General features: G+C 44.0%; 1 protein-coding gene across 1 annotated transcript in view; it reads left to right on the forward strand.

Moving 5' to 3' along the window:
* Positions 1-648: 648 nt before the first annotated feature.
* The window catches only part of EXO1 (exonuclease 1), a 38,115-nt gene continuing 12,893 nt past the window's right edge, over positions 649-25,870 (forward strand). Inside the window, exons 1-9 of the mRNA XM_030556986.1 lie at positions 649-743; positions 1,162-1,335; positions 10,283-10,402; positions 17,652-17,775; positions 19,208-19,345; positions 20,101-20,313; positions 22,481-22,668; positions 23,551-23,647; positions 25,409-25,637. Of these exons, the coding sequence (XP_030412846.1) occupies positions 1,175-1,335; positions 10,283-10,402; positions 17,652-17,775; positions 19,208-19,345; positions 20,101-20,313; positions 22,481-22,668; positions 23,551-23,647; positions 25,409-25,637 (1,270 nt within the window). The 5' untranslated portion in view covers positions 649-743; positions 1,162-1,174. The remainder of the gene's footprint in view (positions 744-1,161; positions 1,336-10,282; positions 10,403-17,651; positions 17,776-19,207; positions 19,346-20,100; positions 20,314-22,480; positions 22,669-23,550; positions 23,648-25,408; positions 25,638-25,870) is intronic.

Raw genomic sequence — 25,870 nt, forward strand, 5'->3', positions numbered from 1 at the left:
AGCTTTTGAAAAACATTGCCCACCTCCCCCAGGTCCTGTACTGGGTGGTCTTTGTGAGTGCGCGCCTGGGGAGAGCTAAGGGGTGGGATGGTGCAATCAATTAACCCAATGCCCTGAGACTCGGTCTAGGTCTATACTGCATACCCGTGGTAGCAGCACTTGCAAGGTACCTGTAGCTACACGCCGCAGAGACAAGCAGACTGCCCCCAGCCTGCAGTAGGTATCTAAATGTGCCAGGGAAAGGCTCTGGCCAGGCAGGGGAGCGACGCTGCTGCTGCTGCTGCTGCGGGCGGGCGGGGGGAGCTTGGGGTGCAGGAAGCTGCGTGGGGCACATTTACACCCTAAGCCCCTGCCGCTCCGCGCTCCGCTCTGCACCCGGGCTAGCCTGGGCCCGTGCGGTGCGGGCCAGACGTTCCCCGTGGGGCGGGCGCCTTACAATGCGGGCCCAGCTAATGCCCTTCTCTGAGCACCTGTGCCCAGCACCCACAGCCCGCTGGAGCTGCCGCCCACTGCGGACTACATATCCCAGCCTGCAACGCTCCGCCGCGCGCCCGGCCGGCACCGCACGGCATGCTGGGAGGGGCAGTCTGTCACCAGCCCGCGCTCTAGTGGCTCCGCGGGCGGGGGGCGGAGTCTCCAGGCTAGGAACGCGCGCTGCTTGAAAGTGCTGCAGGCTCCGGCGCGCCCCGCGGCTGAGCGGACGGAAGCAGGGACCGTCTCGCGGCTCCGCCGAACGCCCCCAGGTGCCGAGGACGGGGCGGGACAAGGTGCCCCCAGGGCTGGTGAAGGGGATCACACGAGGGCCAACGGGGCCTCGCGCGGGCAGGGCCGGGATCGAGGCAGGGCCTGGGGCCCCGGCTCCCCACGGGCGCCGGCCTCCGCGGCGGGGCTGTTGTTCCCGGCCCTGCGTGCGCAGGGTCAGGGGGCCGATCTCGGCCCTGCAAAGGCAGCGCGGCCGCCTCGGGTGGCCGAAGCTCGGATCTCCCCGTGCCCCGGGCTCTGTTGCTAGTGGCAGAGCGTCGCAGGCTGCACTGGTCCTAGGGGCTTTTCTTTCCCTGGCTCGCCTGCCTGCCCTCTCGTGCGATCGGCCTTGTGCAAAGATTAAAACCTAGGGCGAGCAAACGTGTTTTGTGTCACATTTTCCCTCTTTCCTGATTCCAGTTTAAGTAACACCATGGGAATCCACGGCCTGCTCCAGTTTATCAAGGAGGCAGCTGAACCCGCTCACGTGAAGAAATACAAAGGGCAAGTGGTAGCTGTGGATACTTACTGCTGGCTGCACAAAGGAGCCTATGCTTGTGCTGAAAAACTAGCCAAAGGAGAACCTACTGACCAGTAAGCTTGCACTAACTTCCCCCTCCCCCTCCCCACCGAGTTTCTCAGCCTTTTAACAAAGTAAGGGTACTCTTCCAACTTGAAACTGCTTTTAACTCTCTGATTTTTTTAAAGACTGATAGGGTTTCATTTTTGTGGCTTTATAACCATGCACAAATGGAGAAAGAGCAAAACTGAGTCTATATATACAAATTGCTGTCAAATACACAAACATTGAAAATAAGAACCCCCCCATACACACATTCTCTTTGGTATTGCTTATATTAAGAGTAAGTTTAAAAAAATCAGACAACACACGGTTTTTTTCAGGGAGCCTTTTATGAATAACATCTATAAGGTACTGTATGAAAATGAAAAGTATCCTAGCTATAATACAACTTGTGCCACTGGCAGTATGCCATCTGATAAAAAAATGACAGCACATAAACAATCTTATGTGACAGAATGACATAACAATGTTCAGTAAGTCTGGCACCCCATATTGTGAATGAGATCAGTCTCTTCCTGCACAAAAGTACCCTGCACAACATATATTTATTATTCTATATTGTTTGTTGTTCATAATGAAACCCAAAAAATATGCCTGCTTTTGAATTTGTTTACAAGATTCACAAACCTTCTGGGAGAGTTGGAGGCAAGCTTTTGTTTTAAGTTGAAATACCTATTAAAGTAAGTGATTTTTGACTGGAAATGAGTCAAAACTAGGCAGTTTGGGCTAAGCTTGATTTATTTTGGGTGTTAGTCAAAACCTCTGTCATGCTCTGATGTGGCTCGCCCCTCTGTCATAGATGGTGTATATTATAGCGTTCCTTTTGGTCTAGGTTTTGATGATTGTTACTCCAGTATCTATCTCATCAGAAGAAGCGTTTCTAGCTATTTCGCTGTAAAAGCTCTCGCTACTTCCCATATTATGAGTTAGAGAAAACTATGTGATCAGTTAAGACTTAAAAATATTATATGACTGTCAAAAATGCTGTAATGCACTTTTAATAATATAGCCTTCAGTGCTGTATAAAGGCTGCTGCTTTTCAGCCACAGGCAACTACATCTGTAAGAGTGAAATAATCCCTGTATACACATACTGGACCAAATTGTACAGTTCCATAGAAATACCAATGAGATCAGGGAACTGAAGAAACATGGGAAGGTTAAGCTTGGAATCTCTTAGAAATCTTTTTCTTCAGAAAAGATGGGCTTGGTGCCAGTGAAGGTGGGTTGTCCCTTCTGGGCTGCTGCATTGTCCTCCTGTTATAACCTTATTCCCAGATTTGGACCTTAGTGTCCAAAATATGGGGGTTAGCATGAAAGCCTCCAAGCTTAGTTACCAGCTTGGACCTGGTACTTGCTGCCACCACCCAAAAAATTAGAGTGTTTTGGGGCACTCTGGTCCCCCTGAAACACCTTCCCTGGGGACCCCAAGACCCAAATCCCTTGAGTCTCACAACAAAGGGAAATAATCCTGTTTCCCTTCCCCCTCCAGGTGCTCCTGGAGAGATACACAGACACAAGCTCTGTGAAACTACACAGAGTGATTCCCCCTCTCCGTTCCCCAGTCCTGGGAACAAAAAGGACTTTCCTATTCCCCAGAGGGAATGCAAAATCAGGCTAGCCAATTCAACACACACAGACCTCCCCTGATTTCTTCCTCCCACCAATTCCCTGGTGAGTACAGACTCAATTTCCCTGAAGTAAAGAAAAACTCCAACAGGTCTTAAAAGAAAGCTTTATATAAAAAAGAAAGAAAAAATACAAATGTTCTCTCTGTATTAAGATGATACAACACAGGGTCAATTGCTTAAAAGAATATTGAATAAACAGCCTTATTCAAAAGAATACAAATCAAAGCACTCCAGCACTTATATTCATGCAAATACCAAAGAAAAGAAACCATATAACTTACTATCTGATCTCTTTGTCCTTACACTTAGAAACAGAAGATTAGAAAACAGAGCTACTTCTCCAAAGCTCAGAGACAGCAGGCAGACACACACAAAAGACTCAGACACACAATTCCCTCCACCCAAAGTTGAAAAAATCCGGTTTCCTGATTGGTTCTCTGGTCAGGTGTTTCAGGTGAAAGAGACATTAACCCTTAGCTATCTGTTTATGACACGCCCCCCAAATTGCAGACAGTGGGGAAGCTCACTGGCGGCAATTTCCTTCTAGAACTTGAAAATAACCAGGGTAATACAACACATGCACCTTTACATATACCACTAAGTATATAACTAACAGACTTTTACATTTTAAGAACACTTTTTAACTACTGGATTCTGGGAAACTCTCACGGGAGAGTGCATCAGCAACTTTGTTAGAAGCTCCTGTGATGTGTTGAATTTCAAAATCAAAATCTTGGAGAGCTAAACTCCAACGAAGAAGTTTCTTGTTGTTCCCCTTGGCAGTATGAAGCCACTTTAGTGCAGCATGGTCAGTTTGTAGTTGGAACCGCCGTCCCCAAACATATGGGCGTAGCTTTTCCAGGGCGTACACAATGGCATAGCATTCCTTTTCACTGACTGACCAGTGACTTTCCCTCTCAGACAGTTTCTTGCTGAGGAACACGACAGGATGGAAGTTGTGATCTGTTGCTTCCTGCATGAGCACTGCTCCTATACCACGCTCAGATGCATCCGTGGTTACTAGGAATGGCTTGTCAAAGTCCGGGGCCCTGAGCACAGGGTCAGACATGAGCATCGCCTTAAGTTGGGTAAAGGCCTTTTGACACTCATCAGTCCACTTAACTGCATTTGGCTGGGTCTTTTTGGTCAGGTCGGTCAATGGGACAGCGATTTGGCTGTAGTGTGGTACAAATCGCCTGTAGTATCCGGCCAAGCCTAAGAAGGATTGGACTTGCTTTTTGGACCGTGGGACAGGCCACTTTTGGATAGCATCCACCTTGGCCTGTAGAGGGTTTATGGTTCCTCGACCCACCTGGTGCCCCAGGTAAGTCACTCTGTTTTGGCCTATTTGACACTTTTTGGCCTTAACAGTTAGTCCTGCCTGCCTGATGCGCTCAAAGACCTTTTCCAGGTGGAGTACGTGTTCGGGCCAGGAGTCTGAAAAAATGGCCACATCATCGAGGTAGGCAACTGCAAATTCTCCCAGTCCAGCTAGTAGACCATCTACCAGCCTCTGGAAGGTGGCGGGTGCATTTCGAAGGCCGAAAGGAAGGACATTGAATTCATACACCCCCGCATGGGTGACAAATGCTGACCTCTCCTTGGCGGGTTCATCTAGCGGTACTTGCCAGTACCCCTTGGTTAAGTCTATTGTAGAGATGAACTGGGCACGTCCCAACTTCTCCAATAGCTCATCAGTGCGTGGCATTGGATAGTTGTCCGGACGAGTTACTGCATTTAGCTTACGGTAGTCCACGCAAAAGCGTATTTCCCCATCTGGTTTGGGTACTAGAACCACTGGAGATGCCCATGCACTGGTAGATGAGCGGATTATACCCATCTGTATCATGTTCTGGATCTCCCGTTCTATAGCAGCTTGGGCATGAGGAGACACTCGGTAGGGTGGGGTTCTGATTGGGTGAGCATTACCTGTATCAATGGAGTGGTATGCCCGTTCAGTCCGTCCTGGGGTGGCTGAGAACAATGGGGCGAAGCTAGTGCACAGCTCCTTGATTTGTTGCCGCTGCAGACGTTCCAGGGTGGTTGAGAGGTTCACCTCTTCCACGCCACCGTCTTTTTTCCCGTCGTAGTAGACACCGTCAGGCCACTCAGCATCATCTCCCTGGACTGTAAACTGACAAACCTGTAAGTCTCTGGAATGGAAAGGCTTGAGAGAATTAACATGGTACACTTTAGGCTTTAGTGAGGAATTGGGAAATGCTATGAGATAGTTTACAGTTCCCAGGCGCTCTTGGACCGTGAATGGCCCTTCCCATGATGCTTCCATCTTATGGGCCTGTTGCGCCTTCAAGACCATAACCTGGTCTCCTACCTTGAAGGAACGTTCTCTGGCATGTCTGTCATACCAGGCCTTTTGCTCTTTCTGAGCATCCTTTAGGTTCTCTCTAGCAAGGGCTAAAGAGTGTCGGAGGGTGCTTTGTAGGTTGCTTACAAAGTCCAGAATGTTAGTTCCTGGAGAAGGCGTAAACCCCTCCCATTGCTGCTTCACCAACTGTAATGGTCCCTTAACCTCGTGACCATACACAAGTTCAAATGGTGAAAACCCTAAACTGGGATGTGGTACAGCCCTGTAAGCAAACAGCAACTGCTGCAACACTAGGTCCCAATTATTGGAGAATTCGTTGATGAATTTTCGTATCATGGCTCCCAAAGTTCCATTGAACCTTTCCACCAGGCCATTGGTTTGATGGCGGTACGGGGTGGCAACCAAGTGATTCACCCCATGAGTTTCCCACAGTTTTTCCATGGTCCCTGCCAGGAAATTAGACCCTGAATCTGTAAGGATGTCAGAGGGCCAACCTACCCTGGCAAAGATGTCTGTTAGGGCCAGGCACACAGTGTTAGCCCTGGTGTTGCCTAGAGCTACTGCTTCTGGCCATCGGGTAGCAAAGTCCACTAAAGTCAGTACGTACTGTTTTCCTCTGGGCGTCTTTTTTGGAAAAGGGCCCAGAATATCCACAGCTACTCGCTGAAAGGGGACCTCAATTATGGGGAGTGGCTGGAGAGGGGCCTTGACCTGATCTTGAGGCTTACCCACTCTTTGGCATACCTCACAAGACCGGACATACTTGGCAACATCCTTGCCCATCCCCTCCCAGTGGAAGGACTTCCCCAGCCGGTCCTTGGTTCTGTTCACCCCAGCATGGCCACTGGGATGATCATGGGCTAAGCTTAAGAGCTTCCCCCGGTACTTAGTTGGAACCACCAACTGTTTTTGCGGCTGCCATTCTTCCCGGTGTCCACCAGAAAGAATTTCCTTGTATAAAAGTCCTTGGTCTATAACAAACCGGGATCGATTAGAAGAGCTGAGAGGCGGTGGGGTGCTCCGTGCCGCCACCCAAGCTTTCTGAAGGCTGTCATCTTCCTGCTCAGCCTGGAACTGTTCCCTTGAGGCTGGGGTCACCAGTTCTTCCTCAGACTGTGGACTTGGGCTTGGTCCCTCTGGAAGCGATGTAGGTGATGGGGTTGTTTCCGTTGCTGGTGAACCGCTCTCCGCTGGTGCACCTGAGGGTATTTCAGGCTCTGGCTGAGCCTTTTGGGTATGGCTGTCGTGTGCTTCTGCCAGTTCTGGCTCGCTGGCGCCCTCTGGCGTTGAGTTTGAAGATGTGGTTGCACTTGCTGGTGCTGGTTGCTGTTCCAGTTCCGGGCCTGGGACTGGAGATGCTGTGGCTGTTTCAGTGGTAGGCATGGAATCCGGGTCCACTACCTCTGTCTGGGTCTCTGGTAACACAGACGGGGCCTCTGTGGACGGCTCAGGAACAGGAATGGGTCTGGAAGCTTGCCTGGTTTGGCCACGGGTAACCATTCCCACTCTCTTGGCCCGCCTCACCTGGTTGGCCAAGTCTTCCCCCAGTAGCATGGGGATAGGATAATTGTCATAGACTGCAAAAGTCCACATTCCTGACCAGCCTTTGTACTGGACAGGCAGTTGAGCTGTAGGCAAGTCTACAGCTTGTGACATGAAGGGGTAAATTGTAACTTTGGCCTTTGGGTTGATGAATTTGGGGTCAACGAAGGATTGGTGGATAGCTGACACTTGTGCCCCCGTGTCTCTCCACGCAGTAACCTTCTTTCTGCCCACTCTCAAATTTTCCCTTCGCTCCAAGGGTATTTGAGAGGCATCTGGGCCTGGGGATCTTTGGTGTGATGGTGGTGTAATGAATTGCACTCGCATGGTGTTCTTTGGACAGTTGGCCTTGATATGTCCCAGTTCATTACACTTAAAGCATCTTCCATCTGATGGGTCACTGGGCCGAGGTGAGTTACTGGAGACTGGTGAGTTTGAAGGGTAGGGTATCTGTGGCTTTACTTGGGTGGTATGTGGGGTCTTTGGCTGTCCTCGGTTGTAGGGTTTATGGTCTGTGTGCCCCCTGGGGTAATCGTTCCCCTTGACAGTAGCTTTCTTGCTTTCTGCCAGTTCCATCCATTTGGCTCCAATCTCCCCCGCCTCAGCGATATCTTTGGGATTTCTATCTTGTATGTACCGTGTGATGTCTTCAGGAACACCATCCAAGAACTGCTCCATTTGTATGAGGAGGTTCAGTTCTTCCAAGGTTTGAATGTTGTTTCCTGTTAGCCAGGCCTCATAGTTTTTTGCAATGTAGTAGGCGTGTTTGGGAAATGACACCTCTGGTTTCCATTTTTGGGTTCTGAAGCGCCGACGGGCATGATCTGGGGTTATCCCCATCCTGTATCTGGCCTTGGTTTGAAAAAGTTTATAGTCGTTCATTTGCAGCTTAGGCATTTCAGCTGCCACCTCTGCTAAAGGTCCACTGAGTTGTGGCCTTAATTCTACCATGTACTGGTCTTCGGGGATGCTGTACCCAAGACAAGCTCTTTCAAAATTTTCCAAGAAGGCCTCGGTGTCATCACCTGCCTTGTAGGTGGGAAATTTCCTGTGCTGTGGAGCAATAATTGGCGCCGGGTTGTTAGGGTTGGCTGGCACATGCAGCCCAGCTTTTGCCAAATCCAGTTCATGTTTTCTCTGTTTTTCCTTCTCTTCATTTTCTTTTTCCATTTGTTTTTGTTGTTTTTCCATGTCTCGGCGGTGGGCCGCCTCTTCTTCTTCTTGCTTCCTTCTGTGGGCCAACTCATCTTCTGCTTGTTTCCTTCGGTAGGCTACCTCTTCTTCTTCTAGTTTGCTTTTGTGTGCTGCCTCTTGGGCTGCCTGTTCTCTTTGGAAGGCTGCCTGTTCTCTTTGGTAGGCGGCCTCTCTGATCTGTTCTTCTCTTTCTTTCATTTCCATTTGTCGCCTGTGTTCAGCGTCTTTGAATTGCTCTTCGCCCTCAATTTTTGCCTTAGAAGTCATGATTCCTGTTTTCTTGTGTTGGGGTGCCCTCCGGTGTTTCTCTTCTGAACTGCAGGCTCTCTGTTGCCTCCTGAAGTCTGCCTAGCAACAGTGCTTTTTTCCTTTTCTCTCTCTAGCTAATGTTCAATGAAGGGAAACCAGAAAAACCACTTTATTTGCATGCATATAAGTGCTGGTACTTGCCTCCTAATGGGAGGGCTATTGCATGACAAAAGACCCTTAACAGTTTGGTAATGGCTTCTTGCTTATTATGCAAGCCACAAACTGCCAGATAGAGCAGAAAAAAAAATTCTCTCTGGTTCCCTTTTAAAACCAATTGTTTCTCTCTGCTAAAAAGCCCTTAGCAGAGAAAAGAAAAATATAATATTCCTACTGGCTTCTGGATTCTGTCTATCTCCCAACCGCTGCCACTCATGTTATAACCTTATTCCCAGATTTGGACCTTAGCGTCCAAAATATGGGGGTTAGCATGAAAGCCTCCAAGCTTAGTTACCAGCTTGGACCTGGTACTTGCTGCCACCACCCAAAAAATTAGAGTGTTTTGGGGCACTCTGGTCCCCCTGAAACACCTTCCCTGGGGACCCCAAGACCCAAATCCCTTGAGTCTCACAACAAAGGGAAATAATCCTGTTTCCCTTCCCCCTCCAGGTGCTCCTGGAGAGATACACAGACACAAGCTCTGTGAAACTACACAGAGTGATTCCCCCTCTCCGTTCCCCAGTCCTGGGAACAAAAAGGACTTTCCTATTCCCCAGAGGGAATGCAAAATCAGGCTAGCCAATTCAACACACACAGACCTCCCCTGATTTCTTCCTCCCACCAATTCCCTGGTGAGTACAGACTCAATTTCCCTGAAGTAAAGAAAAACTCCAACAGGTCTTAAAAGAAAGCTTTATATAAAAAAGAAAGAAAAAATACAAATGTTCTCTCTGTATTAAGATGATACAACACAGGGTCAATTGCTTAAAAGAATATTGAATAAACAGCCTTATTCAAAAAGAATACAAATCAAAGCACTCCAGCACTTATATTCATGCAAATACCAAAGAAAAGAAACCATATAACTTACTATCTGATCTCTTTGTCCTTACACTTAGAAACAGAAGATTAGAAAACAGAGCTACTTCTCCAAAGCTCAGAGACAGCAGGCAGACAGACACAAAAGACTCAGACACACAATTCCCTCCACCCAAAGTTGAAAAAATCCGGTTTCCTGATTGGTTCTCTGGTCAGGTGTTTCAGGTGAAAGAGACATTAACCCTTAGCTATCTGTTTATGACACCTCCCTTTCATCTAAGGGTTGTTCACAGTTCTGCTCTATAGCAAGGTCTATACCCTGCTCTTGATCATAATAATCTCTCCTTTCTCTGGGAGGGGGTGGATATAGGCACAGATCCCAATTCCCAAGTTGAATGCTGCTTCATGTAGTTTTAGCACAGGCATTTATCCACCATCTGGAGTGATAGGTGGATAGTGACAAACATAGATGGTAAGCTTCCATCACTCAGTACTCACCATAAAGCTCCACCAGAAGCTCATTTGCTGAGTTTTAGGAAAGGATAATGGAATATGCATCCCCTTTCCATTTGGGCATCATGTGCTCAGCTCACAGGCATTGGGGAGATAATCTGTGCTATAGTTTACAAAATGCTGTACAATTTGGCACTGCAGTGAAGTCTAACTTATTCTTCAGAAGCACACTTATTTGTATAGAAGAATAAGCAGCATAACAGACAATAATGTTCATAGTGGACTGATCTTCACTGGAGACAGGAGATAAGGACTCCTTCGTAGTAAAAATATGTGTATGTTCTGTTCTGCTCTTTTTAAAAAAAAAAAAAAAGTTTATAACCCACTGACTGCCTTGAATGCTAATTATCATCAACTTTTTTTGTTTTTCCTGCAAGTTAGAAATATGTGGTGGTCTTAAAGTTTAAGCTTCATTGTCAAACAATGGATGTTTTCACAGTCTGTAAAATAAATATATATATTCTTACAGATATGTAGTCTTCTGCATGAAACTTATTGATATGCTCTTGTCATTTGGGATCAAGCCAATTCTGGTATTTGATGGATGTACCCTGCCTTCTAAAAAGGAAGTGGAAAAAGCTCGAAGAGAGTAAGTTATGATCAATTTGCAAACAAATTATACCAGTTGTGTGCTTATGCTTCATATTTTTTAACTGGTAATTTGACTTATCAAAGTTTACTTTAGTTTCTACACTTCTTGCAGTGTAATGCAGGGGTTCTCAAACTGGGGGTTGGGACCCCTTGGGGGTTACGAGGCTATTACATCGGGGGTTGTAATAGCCCCACACCACCCCAAACCCTGCTTTGGCTCCAGCATTTATAATAGTGTTGTATATAAAAAAGTGTTTTTAATTTATAAATTGGATCACGCTCAGAGGCTTGGTATGTGAAAGGGGTCACCAGTACAAAAGGTTGAGAACCATTGGTGTAATGTAATGATTATTTCAACACTGAGCCCCAAAATCCTGTTGAGAATTTTTTTTTAATAGAACTGCTCTTTAAAAACTGAAATCTTTTCTAAATGTGGGGAGGGCAGAGAATCAGATCTTACACTCATAGGTCAGAAGGGACCAATCTGATCATCTAGTCTGACCTCCTGCACAAGGCAGGCCACAGAACCCCACCCATCCAATTTTATAACAACCCCTAACCCAGGACAGAGTTATTGAAATCCTCAAAATTGGTTTGAAGACCTCAAGCTGCAGAGAAACCACCAGCAAGCGACCCGTGCCCCACGCTGCAGGGGAAGGCGAAAAACCTCCAGGGCCCCTGCCAATCCGCCCTGGAGGAAAATTCCTTCCCGACCCCAAATATGGCGATCAGCTAAACCCTGAGCTTGTGGGCAAGAGTCATCAGCCAGCACCCAAGAAGGAATTCTCTGCAGTAACTCAGTTCCCATTCCATCCAACATCTCCCCGCAGACCACTGAGCAGACCTATCTGGTGGTAATCCAAGATCAATTGCCCAAATTAACAATCCTATCATAACATCCCCTCCATATACTTATCAAGCTTTGTCTTAAAGCCAGGAAAGTCTTTTGCCCCCACTACTTCCCTCGGAAGGCTGTTCCAGAACTTCACTCCCCTAATGGTTAGAAACCTTCGTCTAATTTCAAGTCTAAACTTCCTAATATCCAGTTTATACCCATTCGTCCTCATGCCTACATTAGTACTAAACTTAAATAATTCCTCTCCCTCCCTAACGTTAACCCCCCTGATATATTTATATAGAGCAAGCATATCCCCCCGCAGCCTTCTTTTGGCCAGGCTAAACAAGCCAAGCTCTTTGAGTCTCCTTTCATAAGGCAGTTTTTCCATTCCTCGGATCATCCTTGTAGCCCGTCTCTGAACCTGTTCCAGTTTGAATTCATCCTTCTTGAACATGGGACACCAGAACTGCACACAGTATTCCAGATGGGGTCTCACCAACGCCTTGTATAATGGTACTAACACTTCCTTATCCTTGCAGGAAATACCCCGCCTGATGCATCCCAAAATCGCATTTGCTTTTTTAACAGCCGTATCACATTGGCGACTCATAGTCATCCTGCTATCAACCAGTACCCCAAGGTCCTTCTCCTCCTCCGTCGCTTCCAACTGATGCGCCCCCAACATATATCCAAAATTCTTATTATTAATTCCTAAATGCATAACCTTGCACTTTTCACTATTGTATTTCATCCTATTTCTATTACTCCAGTTTACAAGGTGGTTCAGATCTTCCTGAATAGTATCCCTGTCCTTCTCCGTGTTAGCAATACCCCCCAGCTTCGTGTCATCTGCAAACTTTATTAGCACATTCCCGCTCTTTGTGCCAAGGTCAGTAATAAAAAGGTTAAATAAGATCGGTCCCAAAACCGATCCTTGAGGGACTCCACTAGTGACCTCCTTCCAGCCTGACAATTCACCTTTCAATACGACCCTCTGGAGTCTCCCCTTTAACCAGTTCCTTATCCAACTTACAACTTTCATATTCATTCCCATCTTTTCCAATTTGACTAACAGTTCCCCGTGCGGAACCGTGTTGAACGCCTTACTGAAATCTAGGTAAATTATATCTACCGCATTTCCTTTATCTAAGTAATCCGTCTCCTTCTCAAAGAAGGAGATCAGATTGGTTTGACACGATCTACCTTTACTAAATCCATGTTGCAATTCGTCCCAATTACCATTGACCTCTATGTCCTTAACTACTTTCTCCCTTAAAATTTTTTCCAAGACCTTGCATACTACAGACGTCAAGCGAACAGGCCTATAGTTACCCGGATCACTTTTATTCCCTTTCTTAAAAATAGGAACTACATTAGCAATCCTCCAGTCATACGGCACAACCCCCGAGTTTATCGATTGCTTAAAAATTCTCGCTAACGGGCTCGCAATTTCACGCGCCAGTTCCTTTAATATCCTCGGATGGAGATTGTCCGGGCCCTCCGACTTCATCCCATCGAGCTGTTCAAGTACGGCCTCTACCTCAGTTGCGGTAATATCCACTTCCGTATCCACATTCCCATTTATCATCCCTCCATCATCGCAAGGTTCCTCACTAGTCTTATTAAAAACTGAAGCAAAGTACTTGTTTAGATGTTGGGCCATGCCTAGGTTATCCTTAACCTCCATTCCATCCTCAGTGTATAGCGGCCCCACTTCTTCTTTCTTTGTTTTCTTCTTATTTATGTGGCTGTAGAACCTTTTACTATTGGTTTTGATTCCCTTTGCAAGGTCCAGTTCAATGCGGCTTTTAGCCTTCCTCACTTTATCCCTACATGTTCTGACCTCACCAAGGTAGCTTTCCTTACTGATCCTGCCTTTCTTCCACTCCCTGTAAGCTTTCTGCTTTTGTCTAATCCCCTCTCTGAGTTGCTTGCTCATCCAGTTTGGCCTACAACTCCTGCCCATGGTTTTTTTCCCCTTTCTCGGGATGCAGGCTTCCGACAGTCTCCGCAGCTGCGACTTAAAGTAATTCCAGGCCTCCTCCGCATTTAAATCCACTAATTCCTCCGTCCAATCCACTTCCCTAACTAATTTCCTTAACTCTTTAAAATTAGCCCTCGAGAAGTCAAAAACCCTAATCCCAGATCTACATTTGTTTATCCTTCCGTCTAGTTTGAACTGAATCAGCTCATGATCACTCGAACCAAGGTTGTCCCCTACCACCATTTCTTCTACGAGGTCCTCACTGCTCACCCACACCAAATCTAAAATGGCATCTCCTCTCGTAGGTACTTCAACTACTTGATGAAGAAATCCATCCGCTATCACATCCAGAAAAATCTGACCCCTATTATTCTTGCAAGTACTCGTCTTCCAGTCTATATCCGGGAAGTTGAAGTCCCCCATAATCACACATTTCCCCTTTGTGTTTACTTCATTAAAGACATTAAAGAGGTCTCTATCCATATCCCAATCAGATCCCGGCGGTCTGTAGCACATGCCAAGCACTATCTCAGGGGAAGCTCTAGTTGCTTTTTTATCCAGTGTGATTTTCGCCCAGACAGACTCTGTCTTATCCATTCCATCGCTTCTTATTTCGCTACAGTTAATTTCATCATTGATGTACAAGGCTACTCCACCACCTTTGCCTTTCTTCCTGTCTTTTCTAAACAGCACATAGCCTTCAATACCCGTGCTCCGGTCATGAGTACTATTCCACCAGGTTTCAGTTATCCCTATAATATCCGGTTTCACTTCCTGCACCAGTAACTCCAGTTCCTCCATCTTGTTACCTAGACTCCTCGCATTAGTGTACAGACCTTTTAATTTTCGGCGTTTGGCGTTAGTGACATTCTTTCCCCCATCGTGCAGAGACCTTTTACCACCAGCATCACCCGTTACTCTGGTTTCTCCACTATTCCTCCTTGGATCAATTCTTGGGACCGCAAGGGTATCCCCTCTCACTTTGTTTACTTTCCTCTCCAGGTTATATTCCGGCGTGGAGATCTCCCGAATATCTCCCAACCATCTCCCCCAACTTCCTAGTTTAAAGCTCTCTTGATGAGGTCGGCGAGCCTCCATCCTAGAATTCTATTTCCCTCCTTGCTTAGATGAAGTCCATCCTGAGCGAACAGTCGTCTATCCGTAAACGCTTCCCAGTGACCGTACATCCCAAAGCCCTCCTTATAACACCACTCCCTAAGCCTTCTGTTGATCGCCATAATCTTGTCACTCCTTCGTCGCCCCGCTCTAGGAACCGGCAGAATCCCACTGAAGATCACCTGAGCCTCGATGTCTTTGAGCCTCTTCCCCAGTCTGGCATAGTCCTCCTTGATACAGTCCAGCGAGTAACTAGCCGTATCATTCGTTCCCACATGAAGCACAATCAACGGATTCTTTCCCGCTCCGCTAAGATCGTATTCAGCCTCAGGTCCACATCCTGTATCTTAGCCCCTGGCAGACAGCACACCCTTCTGTTCTCCCGATCAGGTCTAGTTACAGGCCTATCTACTCTTCTCAGTAAAGAGTCTCCAATCACGTAGACTTGCCTTTTCCTGGCGACAGTGCGATTCTGCGGTCTATCCCCCACAGCAGGTGGTCGCAATTCCTTTCGATTTGTATTCGCCCTTACAGTCCTCCTAGGGCTCATACTTGGTGTCGCCTCCATCGACTCCTCCCCTCCTTCTGCAGGACTAGCTGCTCGCCTCTTCTTCCTCGCCCTTTGTCCTTCAGCAGCCTGCTGTGCTCCATCTTCATTTCCCAACTCAGCAAACCTGTTCCTGAGTTCTATTTCTCCATCGCTGGCCCGTCTTTTCCTCTGCCTGGTTCTCCTAGTCACATGCTTCCACCGTCCACTTTCCTCACCCAGCAGCCCCTCCTCAGAGTCCTTTGGTCCTGCTTCTATCCGCTCGTCTGAGCTTGTCCCCTGTGCCTCATCATGTCTGTGTTCCATCAACTGCTCGAATCCCCTTCTAAACTCAGCCAGAGTTTCCACTTGCATCTCCAGTCCCCTTACCTTTCCTTCAGCAGCTCTATCAGGCGGCACTTCATGCAGATGAAACTCCTTTCAGGTGCTCCCTCTAGGACCATGTACATGCCGCAGCTACCGCATCCGGTCATCCTCAGTGTGTCTGCACCTGCTACTCTGCCTCCATCGTAGCGCTCCAACTCTGTGCCTGGCAATCCACGCCTCACACCACACCGCAGGCCACCAACAAGCGCTGGGCTGCTGGCAGACCCCTGCCTCTTCCCTGGTCTGCCTTCCTGGTTCCTCTGCCTTGGTCTCCCCTGTAACCTCCCCCTGGAAACTCCCACTGAAACTCCCCTGTTAGCCGCTCTGTTCGCCGCAATATCTTCTCAGTAACTTGTAATATGAAACATCTTCTGTAGTTGTACCTCTGGTTTGTCCAATGACATCAGAACTGTAGAATTAGTTTGTTGCCAGTGCAGGTACTTGATTATTAGTAAGGCTCTGTGTTTGTCACAGAAGTCACAGATTCCGTGACTTTCCATGACCTCCATGATTTCTGCAGCAGCCTCGTGTGGCTGCCCCAGTAGCCACCTGAGCAGCTCGGGCAGCCCCTGGGTCAGTTGCACTGGCTGTTGCTGTGGCAGTCTCGGGGACCCAGCAGCAGGAGTTTGGTGTTGGGGGGCTTGGGGTTGGGGCTGCTCTTAGCTAGGCAGGGCTCAGCTCCCCTAGCTCCACATGGTGCCTCTGCCAGCAGCCAGGCATCGCTCCCACAGTTCCCATTTGCTGTGGTTCCCAGCGAATGGGAGCTGCAGAACCGGGGCTTGGGGCGGAGTAGAGACAGCACATGGAGCTAGGGCCACCACTTCTCAGGACTGGTTAGGGAGCCTGCCCCAGCCCCACCAACCCCAGCACCTGTTCTTCCCTCTCCCCCTTCCCCCCGCCCCGGATTGCAATTCCCACCCAGCACCTGGGCCCCCCACTCACCCCCTACATAGCTTCCCTGGGCTGCACCCCTTCCCATCACCCTCAACGCTCCCTGGGCCATGACTCACACCTCCGCACCTGCGCCTCCATCCCCAGCACCCGTAGCGCATCCCCAGGCTGCACCCTCCTTCCCCAGTACCTGCTGCGTCCCCCCCAATTCCCTCCCACCCCACCCCAGTGTTAGTCAGGGGTATTTTTAGTAAAAATCATGGACCTGTGAATTTTTGTTTACTGCCCATGACCTGTCCATGACTTTTACTAAAAATACCTGTGACTGAAACTTTGCCTTAATTATTAGTGATGGTTCAACAGGCCATTATTCAATCTGCATTACATTAAGATTTGATTCAGGCCTAGGTTTTGGGTTCCAGATTCTGATTTGATAATGCTAGTATCTTGTGAGCTGATGTCATTACGTTTTGTCCTAAATTTTTGCAAATATTGCTAGGTTAGCTATTCTCATTATTGATTAGCACTCTGGTAGTGTATAGGAGCTGTAGTCATGGACCAGAACTCCATTGTGCTAGGCCAGAGGTGGGCAAACTACAGCCTGCGGGGCCACATCTGGCCTGTAGGACTGTCCTGCCCGGCTCTTGAGCTCCCGGCTGGGAAGACTAGCCCCTGGCCCTTACCCCGCAGCCTCAGCTCGCTGTGCTGCCAGCGCTCTGGGCGGCGGGGCTGAGAGCTGACGGGCAGCATGGCTGCAAGAGCTGTCAGGTGTAGTGTATTAAATTGCTCCCCATAGGAATGTGCTACCATCGGAGCACCAGGACTGGCAGCCGTAAGTACACCTTAAGTAGCACATTGCTACAAGGAGCAATTTAATACACTACACTGGCCCTCCATACACTTTTGGAACCCTGACGTGGCCCTCAGGCCAAAAAGTGTGCCCATCCCTGTGCTAGGCGCTGTTCAAATGCAGAACAAACAGATGGTCTTGGCCCCAAAGAGTTTTAAATCTCATGAGGTTTTTGCCTCCTCAATCTGGAAAATAGTCGATTTGTGGTATTGGACTCAGTCTGGGAGGAAAGGCAACTCTCTCAAGTATCAGGGGTAGCCGTGTTAGTCTGTATCCACAAAAATAAGGACTCTCTCCCAAACCTCTTGTGTCAAACATTTTCATTCTCCTTTGAAACCATCTTCAAAACCCACTTCTTCTGTTCATCTCAACTCCTGTGCTGCTTGCTTCTTCCTCAATCTCTGCATCAATGTATTACTATTTATAAGCATTCCTACAAAATGACTTGTCATTATTTGTATCTGCCTGCACCTCTTTTTCCTATGCCCTTTCATAGCTTCACGTTCTTCATTTGTGTAACATAGTTTATGACCTTTTTGGAGAAGAAACCATGTCCCTCTTAATCCTTCATGAAGTGTCATGCAAACTATGGTACTATGTAAATGTGGAACAATAATATATTGAGAGGGAGGTGGGGGTTTTTTGTTACCTGCAGGAAACGACAGGCTAATCTTCTGAAGGGGAAACAATTACTTCGTGAGGGGAAGTTATCAGAAGCCAGAGACTGTTTTGGGCGCAGTGTTAATGTTACCCATGCTATGGCTCATCAAGTTATCAAAGTAAGTAATTATTTTATATTGTTAATTATTTCTATTGTAGGTTTACAAACGACATCGACAGTCTTTGTTGGCAGCTTCTCTACTATGTTTATATCTTGCTCATTGCTTTTCCTTGCCCATATTTACATGAAACTTGTCTCTCAACATATAATCGTACAAGATGTCCTGATATATGTGCTAGGCACATTTTTGGCTGTTCAGCACAGCAGACAGATAAATCTACCATATTCAACTCTGCTTTTCATTATGCCAGACTTCTTTTAATTGGCACGTGACAGTCATTCACAGATATCTTTGCAATTTTAACTAAACCATTGAATATCCTCTCTCATCTGACATTTAGCATAAATCAGTGATACTCAAACCTCAGTGCTTCGGGAACCAAATTCGCAATCAGTATTACCCAAAATAGCCTCCGTCATGTGAATTCATTGTTTCATTTACTATAGTACTAATTCATATCTAAACAATATGACATGGGAAATCTTATTATTCTCACAGCAAAATGACTAAGTATTATTTTATCAACTACAATTGGTTAATAACATAGTAAAAGCATCCTGATTGGTTAATAACTTAGACTGGTTAATAATTAAATCATACTGTGTTTTAATATCATGTGCTGCAAAAAGCAGCAGGAGACTCATTAAAGAGCCACTTGTGGCTCAGGAGTCTCAGTCTGAGTATCACTGGTATTAATAAATGACAGGGAGGAAATAGTACAATTTTGTATTTTTAATAGTTAGCAGACAACTATATATAGGAAAATTATGATCACTTAAAAAATGGCCCAGGAAATAATCTTTGAAATTCTCAGTCACAGAAGAGTTTCGTCAGTCTTATATTTGTCCAGATGTTCTTTCTTTGAGCAGAAAATATGGTTGGACTGGAAGCATAAACAGTTGTGGTCAGATCCAATGAGTGTGGATAGTGTTGGAGGCCAACGTAGGAAATGTTATTTATAAACAAATGTTTGTTTTTAAATTGAAATCATTTATTTTAAAAATGTTATGGCTAGATCCTTCAAATGGCATGTAGGCCCATTGATTTCAATGGGAAGTGTCCCAACACAGTGATTTGCAAGATTGGGGTTTCAGACTGGAAGGTTTGTTTGTTTGTTTGTTTGTAGTATTGACTGTTGTTACTATATGCTTACAGAGGGTAAAATTTTCAAAACCGCTTAACTTCCATTTTCAAAAGTGACTTAGGAGCCTAATTGTCATTGACAGTCAATGAGACTTAGCTCCTAAGTACTTAAGTCATTTTTGAAAATGCAGAATGTTAAGAAGACACTGAAGCACTTTTGAAAATTGTATTCCTAATGCCTAGCAAAATAAGACCTAATCTGACTGAAGCCTAGATGCTGCTGCAGTTCAATAATAATAGAATTGAGTTCTTACATTGTTCTCTTTACATTATTGTTTGTGTACAGGCTGCCCATGCCCAGGGAGTTGATTGTGTTGTTGCTCCATATGAAGCTGATGCTCAGTTGGCCTATCTTAATAAGACTGGCATAGTACAAGCTATAATTACAGAGGACTCAGATCTTCTGGCCTTTGGGTGTAAAAAGGTAATGAAAAATATAAATAGCCCTTACATCTCACTTTGCATCTTCAAAGCATTGTACAAACTAATTGTCCATACACACTTGTGAAGTACGTAAGTACAGTTATTGTTTTGTCACAGATAGGGAAACTGAAACACAGAAATTAAGGATCAAATTCAATCTTGTTGATTCTCCATTAAGTGCCACAAACTAATAAATATTTATTTTAGTAGTGCCCACAATGTAGTACATGATTTCCAAGCAGATAAAGCAAAACACCTGCACCAAAGGTGCTCATATTCTGGAATATGAACTGAAACAAACAAAAAACACAAACCCCCAATAATTACAGTATTAATACGTGTCCATATTCTAGAAGCAGGAATCTGCAAATAGATGTATGCTCAGACGCTACTGCTGGATTAGGAAGCCTACACACAACTTTTTGACCACAACACTGACTCTTACAACCCATCCTAGAATATCCTATCCATAGCTTTTTTTGAAGAAGACCTGTGTAGCAGACTGTCTTTTGTTCCTTGGCTCCTTTCAAAACACACACTAACGCATACTTCCTCTACTGGCTGTGGAGTTTCTAGCAGGCAACACTGTGCCTTCTAGAATTTAGTCTTCTGAAAGCAAGTGCAATAGGCAAGGCAAACATCACACACTAATAATGGAATAAATGTTTGAGAGGGGAAAACAATCTAGTTCACCAATGTGCATAAAATACAGTGAGATGAGAATTAATGTTACTACTTACTCTCTCTTATTTCAAGGTGTTTCTGAAAATTGACAAGTTTGGAAATGGACTCGAGATCGATCAGGCTCGACTAGGAAAGTGTAAACAGCTTGGGGATGTATTTACTGAAGAGAAATTCCGTTACATGTGCATTCTTTCTGGTTGTGACTACCTTCCATCACTTCATGGAATTGGGTTAGCTAAGGCATGCAAGCTATTAAAACTAGCCAGTAATCCTGATATTATTAAGGTAATGTATGCTCAGATTTGTATTTTAGGATTTCTAAAGCCTTTATATATGACTGACATTTTATTGAAAAATCTGAGGGGTTAGATGTTATGAAGGGTGTTCTCCTTAACTACCTGCATTTTGATGAAACTATCAAAGGAAATATTTCACTGATGTTGGAGAATGGTGTGTTTCATTAATAAAACAGTGTAACGGCTTAAGCATTGGAGCACTGTGTCTCAATACCTAAATAAAACGAATGCTGACTTATTCTGATTCTTCAAGAATATATAGTGCATGTGGACAGATTTTTCAAAACCTAAAGGACTGTCCTTCATGCTATCATTTATTTACTCCTTGTGTCACATTCCCAGAAAACAAGCCCACAACTTTTAAATTGGTTTCAGACTGTGCCAGATTGAACTACCTAAAATGTGGTTCTTCTGTGGAAGAAGTGGCACCTTCTTATTCTGCTCCCTACGTGTATTCAAAGTCATATCTGCTTATTTTTTCATCATTATCATGGGCAAACATTGTATTTGACAGAACAAGATATAAAAAATGAAGACCGTTCTTTCCCCACAGAGCTTATACCTAAAGCAAACCTGGCACACTGAGAGATCCAGAGAATAGATTTAGCTTGGAATTGTATTTTCTTCATATTTATATATTAATTTCTTATGGGCAATATGGAAGAAGAGAATTCTTAAGGAATGATAAACATGGAACCTCACTAATGTTATTTTGAAGGCAAAGTAGTCCTATTTTAGCAAACCAAAGTTCTGTTAACTTCAGCTGAACTACTCATTTGCTTAAAGTTAAGCATTTGCTTAAGTGCTCTGCTTGATGTGAATCTTGGAGGTTTTAAGAAGTGCTATTTTTCTCTATTTCACAAATTTATTGGTAGCACATGTTTGACTTGCTCATCAAGCTTTCTTAATACCAGAAGGAAATCTTGTAGATTTTCCATTGTTTAATCAGTTTCCACTGTTTAGGCAAATCAGTATTTAAAAAAACAAACAAAACTAAGTATACCTAGCTTAATTAAATAGTGAAATTTGCACCTGAAAATATTAGTTGTTTGCTAATATCTCATTTCAGCTGTAAATATCACAAGCCAGTGACTGAGCAATAAGCATACTGATCCAACTCAGTATGAAACAGCATTCAGATTTCTCATTGCAGTGAGTTATCGTGAAAGTAATTGGAACGAATGCAGAAAACCTGCTTCCAAAATATGTTCACTGCCTTACCTGTTTGTTTGGTGTTCTAAACTGAAAAACATGAGGGTTTTTTGAGGGTAAATTTTGCCCATATACTGCAATGCATCCTTCTCAAGAAACTTGTCTCAAAACTTAACTACCAATGAGTGACTTCACAGGAACCACCAAAAAAGTACCTAAATCATTATATTTATATATATATATATATATATATATATAAAATAGCTTAAGAGCCTGCCTTTTGTCGTATTTAATATTTTTAGTTTTGTGTATTGGAAGGTGGAAGAGAGGAGGGTGAACCAGAATAAAGGATAAATTTAGCTATACCTCAGCTTCATCAGACTCGCACTCTAATGCAAAACCTTAATGAAGATGAGGTATATATTGCTAATGGTATCTGTTAGAGATGGAAATGAAAGCCTTATGGAGGGTTGAAGTGTGTTATTAATAGTGTGACAGGGAATATGAACATGGAAAGGAACGCACAAGTCCCTCTCTTTTAACTTCTTACTTCCCTGCTTTTAAGGTTTTGGATGGATAGAATGTGTCCTGCCACAGCCTTATATGTCACTAAATGTAGGTTTTTGTTTGCTAATTTAAAGCGTGTGTGTGTGTGTGTGTGTGTACACACACACAATTTGTCCATATATACATGTTTGTGTGAAGGCTGTTCTATTACATTCCTCCTCCACCCATTCCTTCTCCACTGTGCTAACAGCAGCTTTCCATGTATTGACAGAGTACTTCTAGGATATTTGGATATAAAATTATCTCTATATATGTTTCTGGAAAGGCTGTTCTACTGTGTTCCACCCACTCCTTCTGGCCTCTGCTCAAAACAACATTCCATATAGTCACAGAGTATCTCCTCAAGAATATCTGGAATACTTTTGAAGATGTGCATAGTATTGCATCTCCTTTGGCTGGAAGTGACAAGAAAGCAACATTTTTGTTGTTGTTGACAGGTTATTAAGAAAATTGGGCAGTACCTGAAGATGAATATAACTGTATCGGAAGAGTACATAGAGGGATTTATTCGAGCCAATAATACTTTCCTTTATCAATTGGTTTTTGACCCTGTCAAGAGGAAGCTTGTTCCTCTGAATGCTTATGATGACAACGTTGATCCAGAAACACTACTTTATGCAGGGAGGTATCCTTTGTGCACTGGCATATTATGGGGGAAATGGTGTGGCATAATGGGCTTCCTCTCTTCCTTTCCTTTATAATTTTCTCCATTATTGTAGAGGAGGCTTTTGTTTGATCGGTCAGCCTACCAAAAGTTAGTAAGTGTGGCTTCCTTTAACTTTTTAAAGCATTGCACTCATTAGAACGAAAAAACTTCCAGTAATTGGAAATATCATTGGGTCTAAAACCACAAATATGCTTTTTAAATAAAATGTTCCTCGGCTTAACTTTAGACTGAAGTAACTGTCTTGACTTCTTTGAAATAGTGACTACTGTGAGTGGTGTTAAGATAATGCACATTGTAACTTTCCCATCAACACAGGCAGGAGGGGTCCTAACCTGTATGGGGATTATTTACCTGTGAGAGCGGGGCATTTCCCCATCCTCTGGCTTCCTCTTAACTCCCAGCATGGTGGAATAAGAAATCAAGTATGAAGGCAAGTATGAAGGCAGGGAGTCATTAAGAACTACTTCCCAACTTTGAAACACCTGCCAAGCTGCTGTAGGGAGTGACTGACAGAGGCTTTCATTTTCTTGGGCCACCACTATTTATCCTGCCGGCTCTCCCTAGTAGTGACTGACTACTTCTTTTTTCTTTTTTTCTTTTTCCTCGACTATTTTGTGACTTACCCGTACACTCTGGGACTGCCAGGTGCTGCTACTGAATGAGGTCAGGGGAGAGCAGTGTGTGCAGCAATATATATTCTTCTTTGGACACTAACGTTTTTGATTATTCTTATAACATATTTTAATATAGAAATTAGAGTAGGAGTTGTAATTTGTCACACTATTTTATATTTATAATACAAATATTCAGATATATATCCCCTTAATTTGATTGACTTAGACATATTGGTGATGATACTGCTTTTCAAATTGCTCTTGGCAATAAAGATATCGATACAATGGAACAAATTGATGACTACAACCCTGAGGCTTCACAGGTAACACTTTTAAAACATTCAACATAGGATTTTGACACACCTTTGGAACTGCAAGGGAAAGTGTGGCTGAATGTTACCTACAGCTGTGTCAAGGAGCGTAAGCTGGTTTGGTGTTCTGACAGTTGTATATAGTATATACGGAGTCTGGAATAATAGTAAGGCTCAGTGCAAATATTTGTAATAAAAAATAATACAAACTGAGCACTGTACACTTTGTATTCTGTGTTGTAATAGAAATCAATATATTTGAAAATGTAGAAAAAACATCCAAAATATTTAATAAATTGCAATTGGTATTCTATTGTTTAACAGTGTGATTAATCACAATTATTATTATTTTTAGTTAATTGCGTATTAACTGTGATTAATCGACAGCCCTAAATAAAACTCTTTTTAAATATACCAATTCTTGTGATGGTAGCTGTTGGAAACATTTTATAATTGAAGTTATAAGGGGAAGATAGTAAGTAAATCAAGTGATGTAGTTTTAAGGTGCATTGTTTTATGCACTGCCAGAGCTCGAATCTGCTTTATAATGTTTCCAGCTTTCTATTGTGTGCATAACTGTAGTTCTTTCCTCTAATTGTTGGTGAGATAGCAAAGTCAAGCTTTTCTGGTGCTAGTCAAGACCTGAATATACCAGGAATTTCCAATTCCTTCATTAAGGTTCTTGGTTGTGGTGCAAAAATCTTGAAATGGCACTTGCACACTATAAATGCTGAAAAACGGTCCACTAACCTTGGTTTGGTCAAAGGAAACATACTTCTTCAGTTTACAAGGGATGGTAAAGGGACAAGGAAATCAATTGGTTAGAACATCCAGAACAGATAATCCTCATTGGCATCTTTTGTCATGTGACATCTTCAGCTGACATAGGATGGCCAGAATTACCTGGTCTGAGTAAATGAAGGGAAAGTCATATATTGGGCATATGAAAAATAAATCTGTGTTTATATTCTTCATTTTGATGTAGAAATATATTGCTTGTGAAAGTGAAGGACTAACAGTAGTGGAAAGAAAATTGCATTTTGGCAACTTTTCTCCAAGGTACTGCCAATGCTCTTCCTTCCTCCCCTGAGATGCCCCTTTCCCAGTCCTGGGAGACTCTTCAGCAGATATTATTGTGCCACATTTTTAGTGTTTTTTATGACTTGGCTGTATGTATTCTGAGGATTACGCTAGAATCCCTGCACTTATTTTTATCCTGTGCAAAATTTGTACCTAGGTGTTTGGAGAGGAAAGACAGCATCACTTTACTTGGAGTATTACTTAAGTCTCCATACTTCTAGTTGTCTTGCACAAACTAAAAATCTTAAACTGCTACAAACCATCAGACATTTTAATATCTATTTCCATATTGGTTCAGAAAGGATTAATTAAAGGCCTACTTATGGAAGTAACTAGTTCAAATATAATTCTAAAAATTATTGGGATTTCACATTTACTGTATTTAATTCAATAAAAATATTTCCTCAAATTAATTGTTTTTCTAACAGAAATTAAAATTTTGATTGTGCTGCTTCTTTATATCTGTCTTAGACTAGCAGTCAGTCACACCTCACTGAAGGGAAAAGGATGTGGCAACACACAAAATTAATTTTTATGGAAAGTATTTGAAAATGTGAATGAAGAGCAGATATGTCTGTCATAGCTGCTGTATAAACGTCAAATCATCCTGATACACTAAAGTGTAGGGAATCCTAGGCTGAATAATTTTCTCTCCAACGCGTTTTTTTTTCTCTTCTTTTTATTTTTTTGTAGCCTTCACGGCCAAGAAGTCGTGGCTGGAATGATAGAGCTGCTAGTCAGAAGCCAGACTGTATAAACAGCATTTGGAGCAGAAACTACAAGCCTGGTCATAATACAGACATTACCACATCTACCACGCGTGTGCTGGAGAAATCAATTACCAAAGGCATTGAGAAGATAATTAGTATCAAAGGCCTGAAACTTCCAAGCAAGGAACTCCTAGTCAAAAGATCAAGAAGTGGTATGTGTCTTTACACAAAAATTACCAGGTCAGAAAGGGAAAAAAGGAGAACCTTTTCTTTAGTTGAGTTGAAGACTTGAGGTTGAGAATTCCATCTCCAGTATATTTTTATATGAAGAATTTTAAGTGTGTGTGTGTTTAAATGTGTTGCAAGACGGATGGGACAAAATACTAAAATTAAGTAACAATTGGAGTTGTGGTTATATGCTTGTCAGTAGGTTTCATCTGATTTG

Source organism: Gopherus evgoodei, chromosome 3, assembly GCF_007399415.2.
Source record: "Gopherus evgoodei ecotype Sinaloan lineage chromosome 3, rGopEvg1_v1.p, whole genome shotgun sequence".
Taxonomy (NCBI): Eukaryota; Metazoa; Chordata; order Testudines; family Testudinidae; genus Gopherus; species Gopherus evgoodei.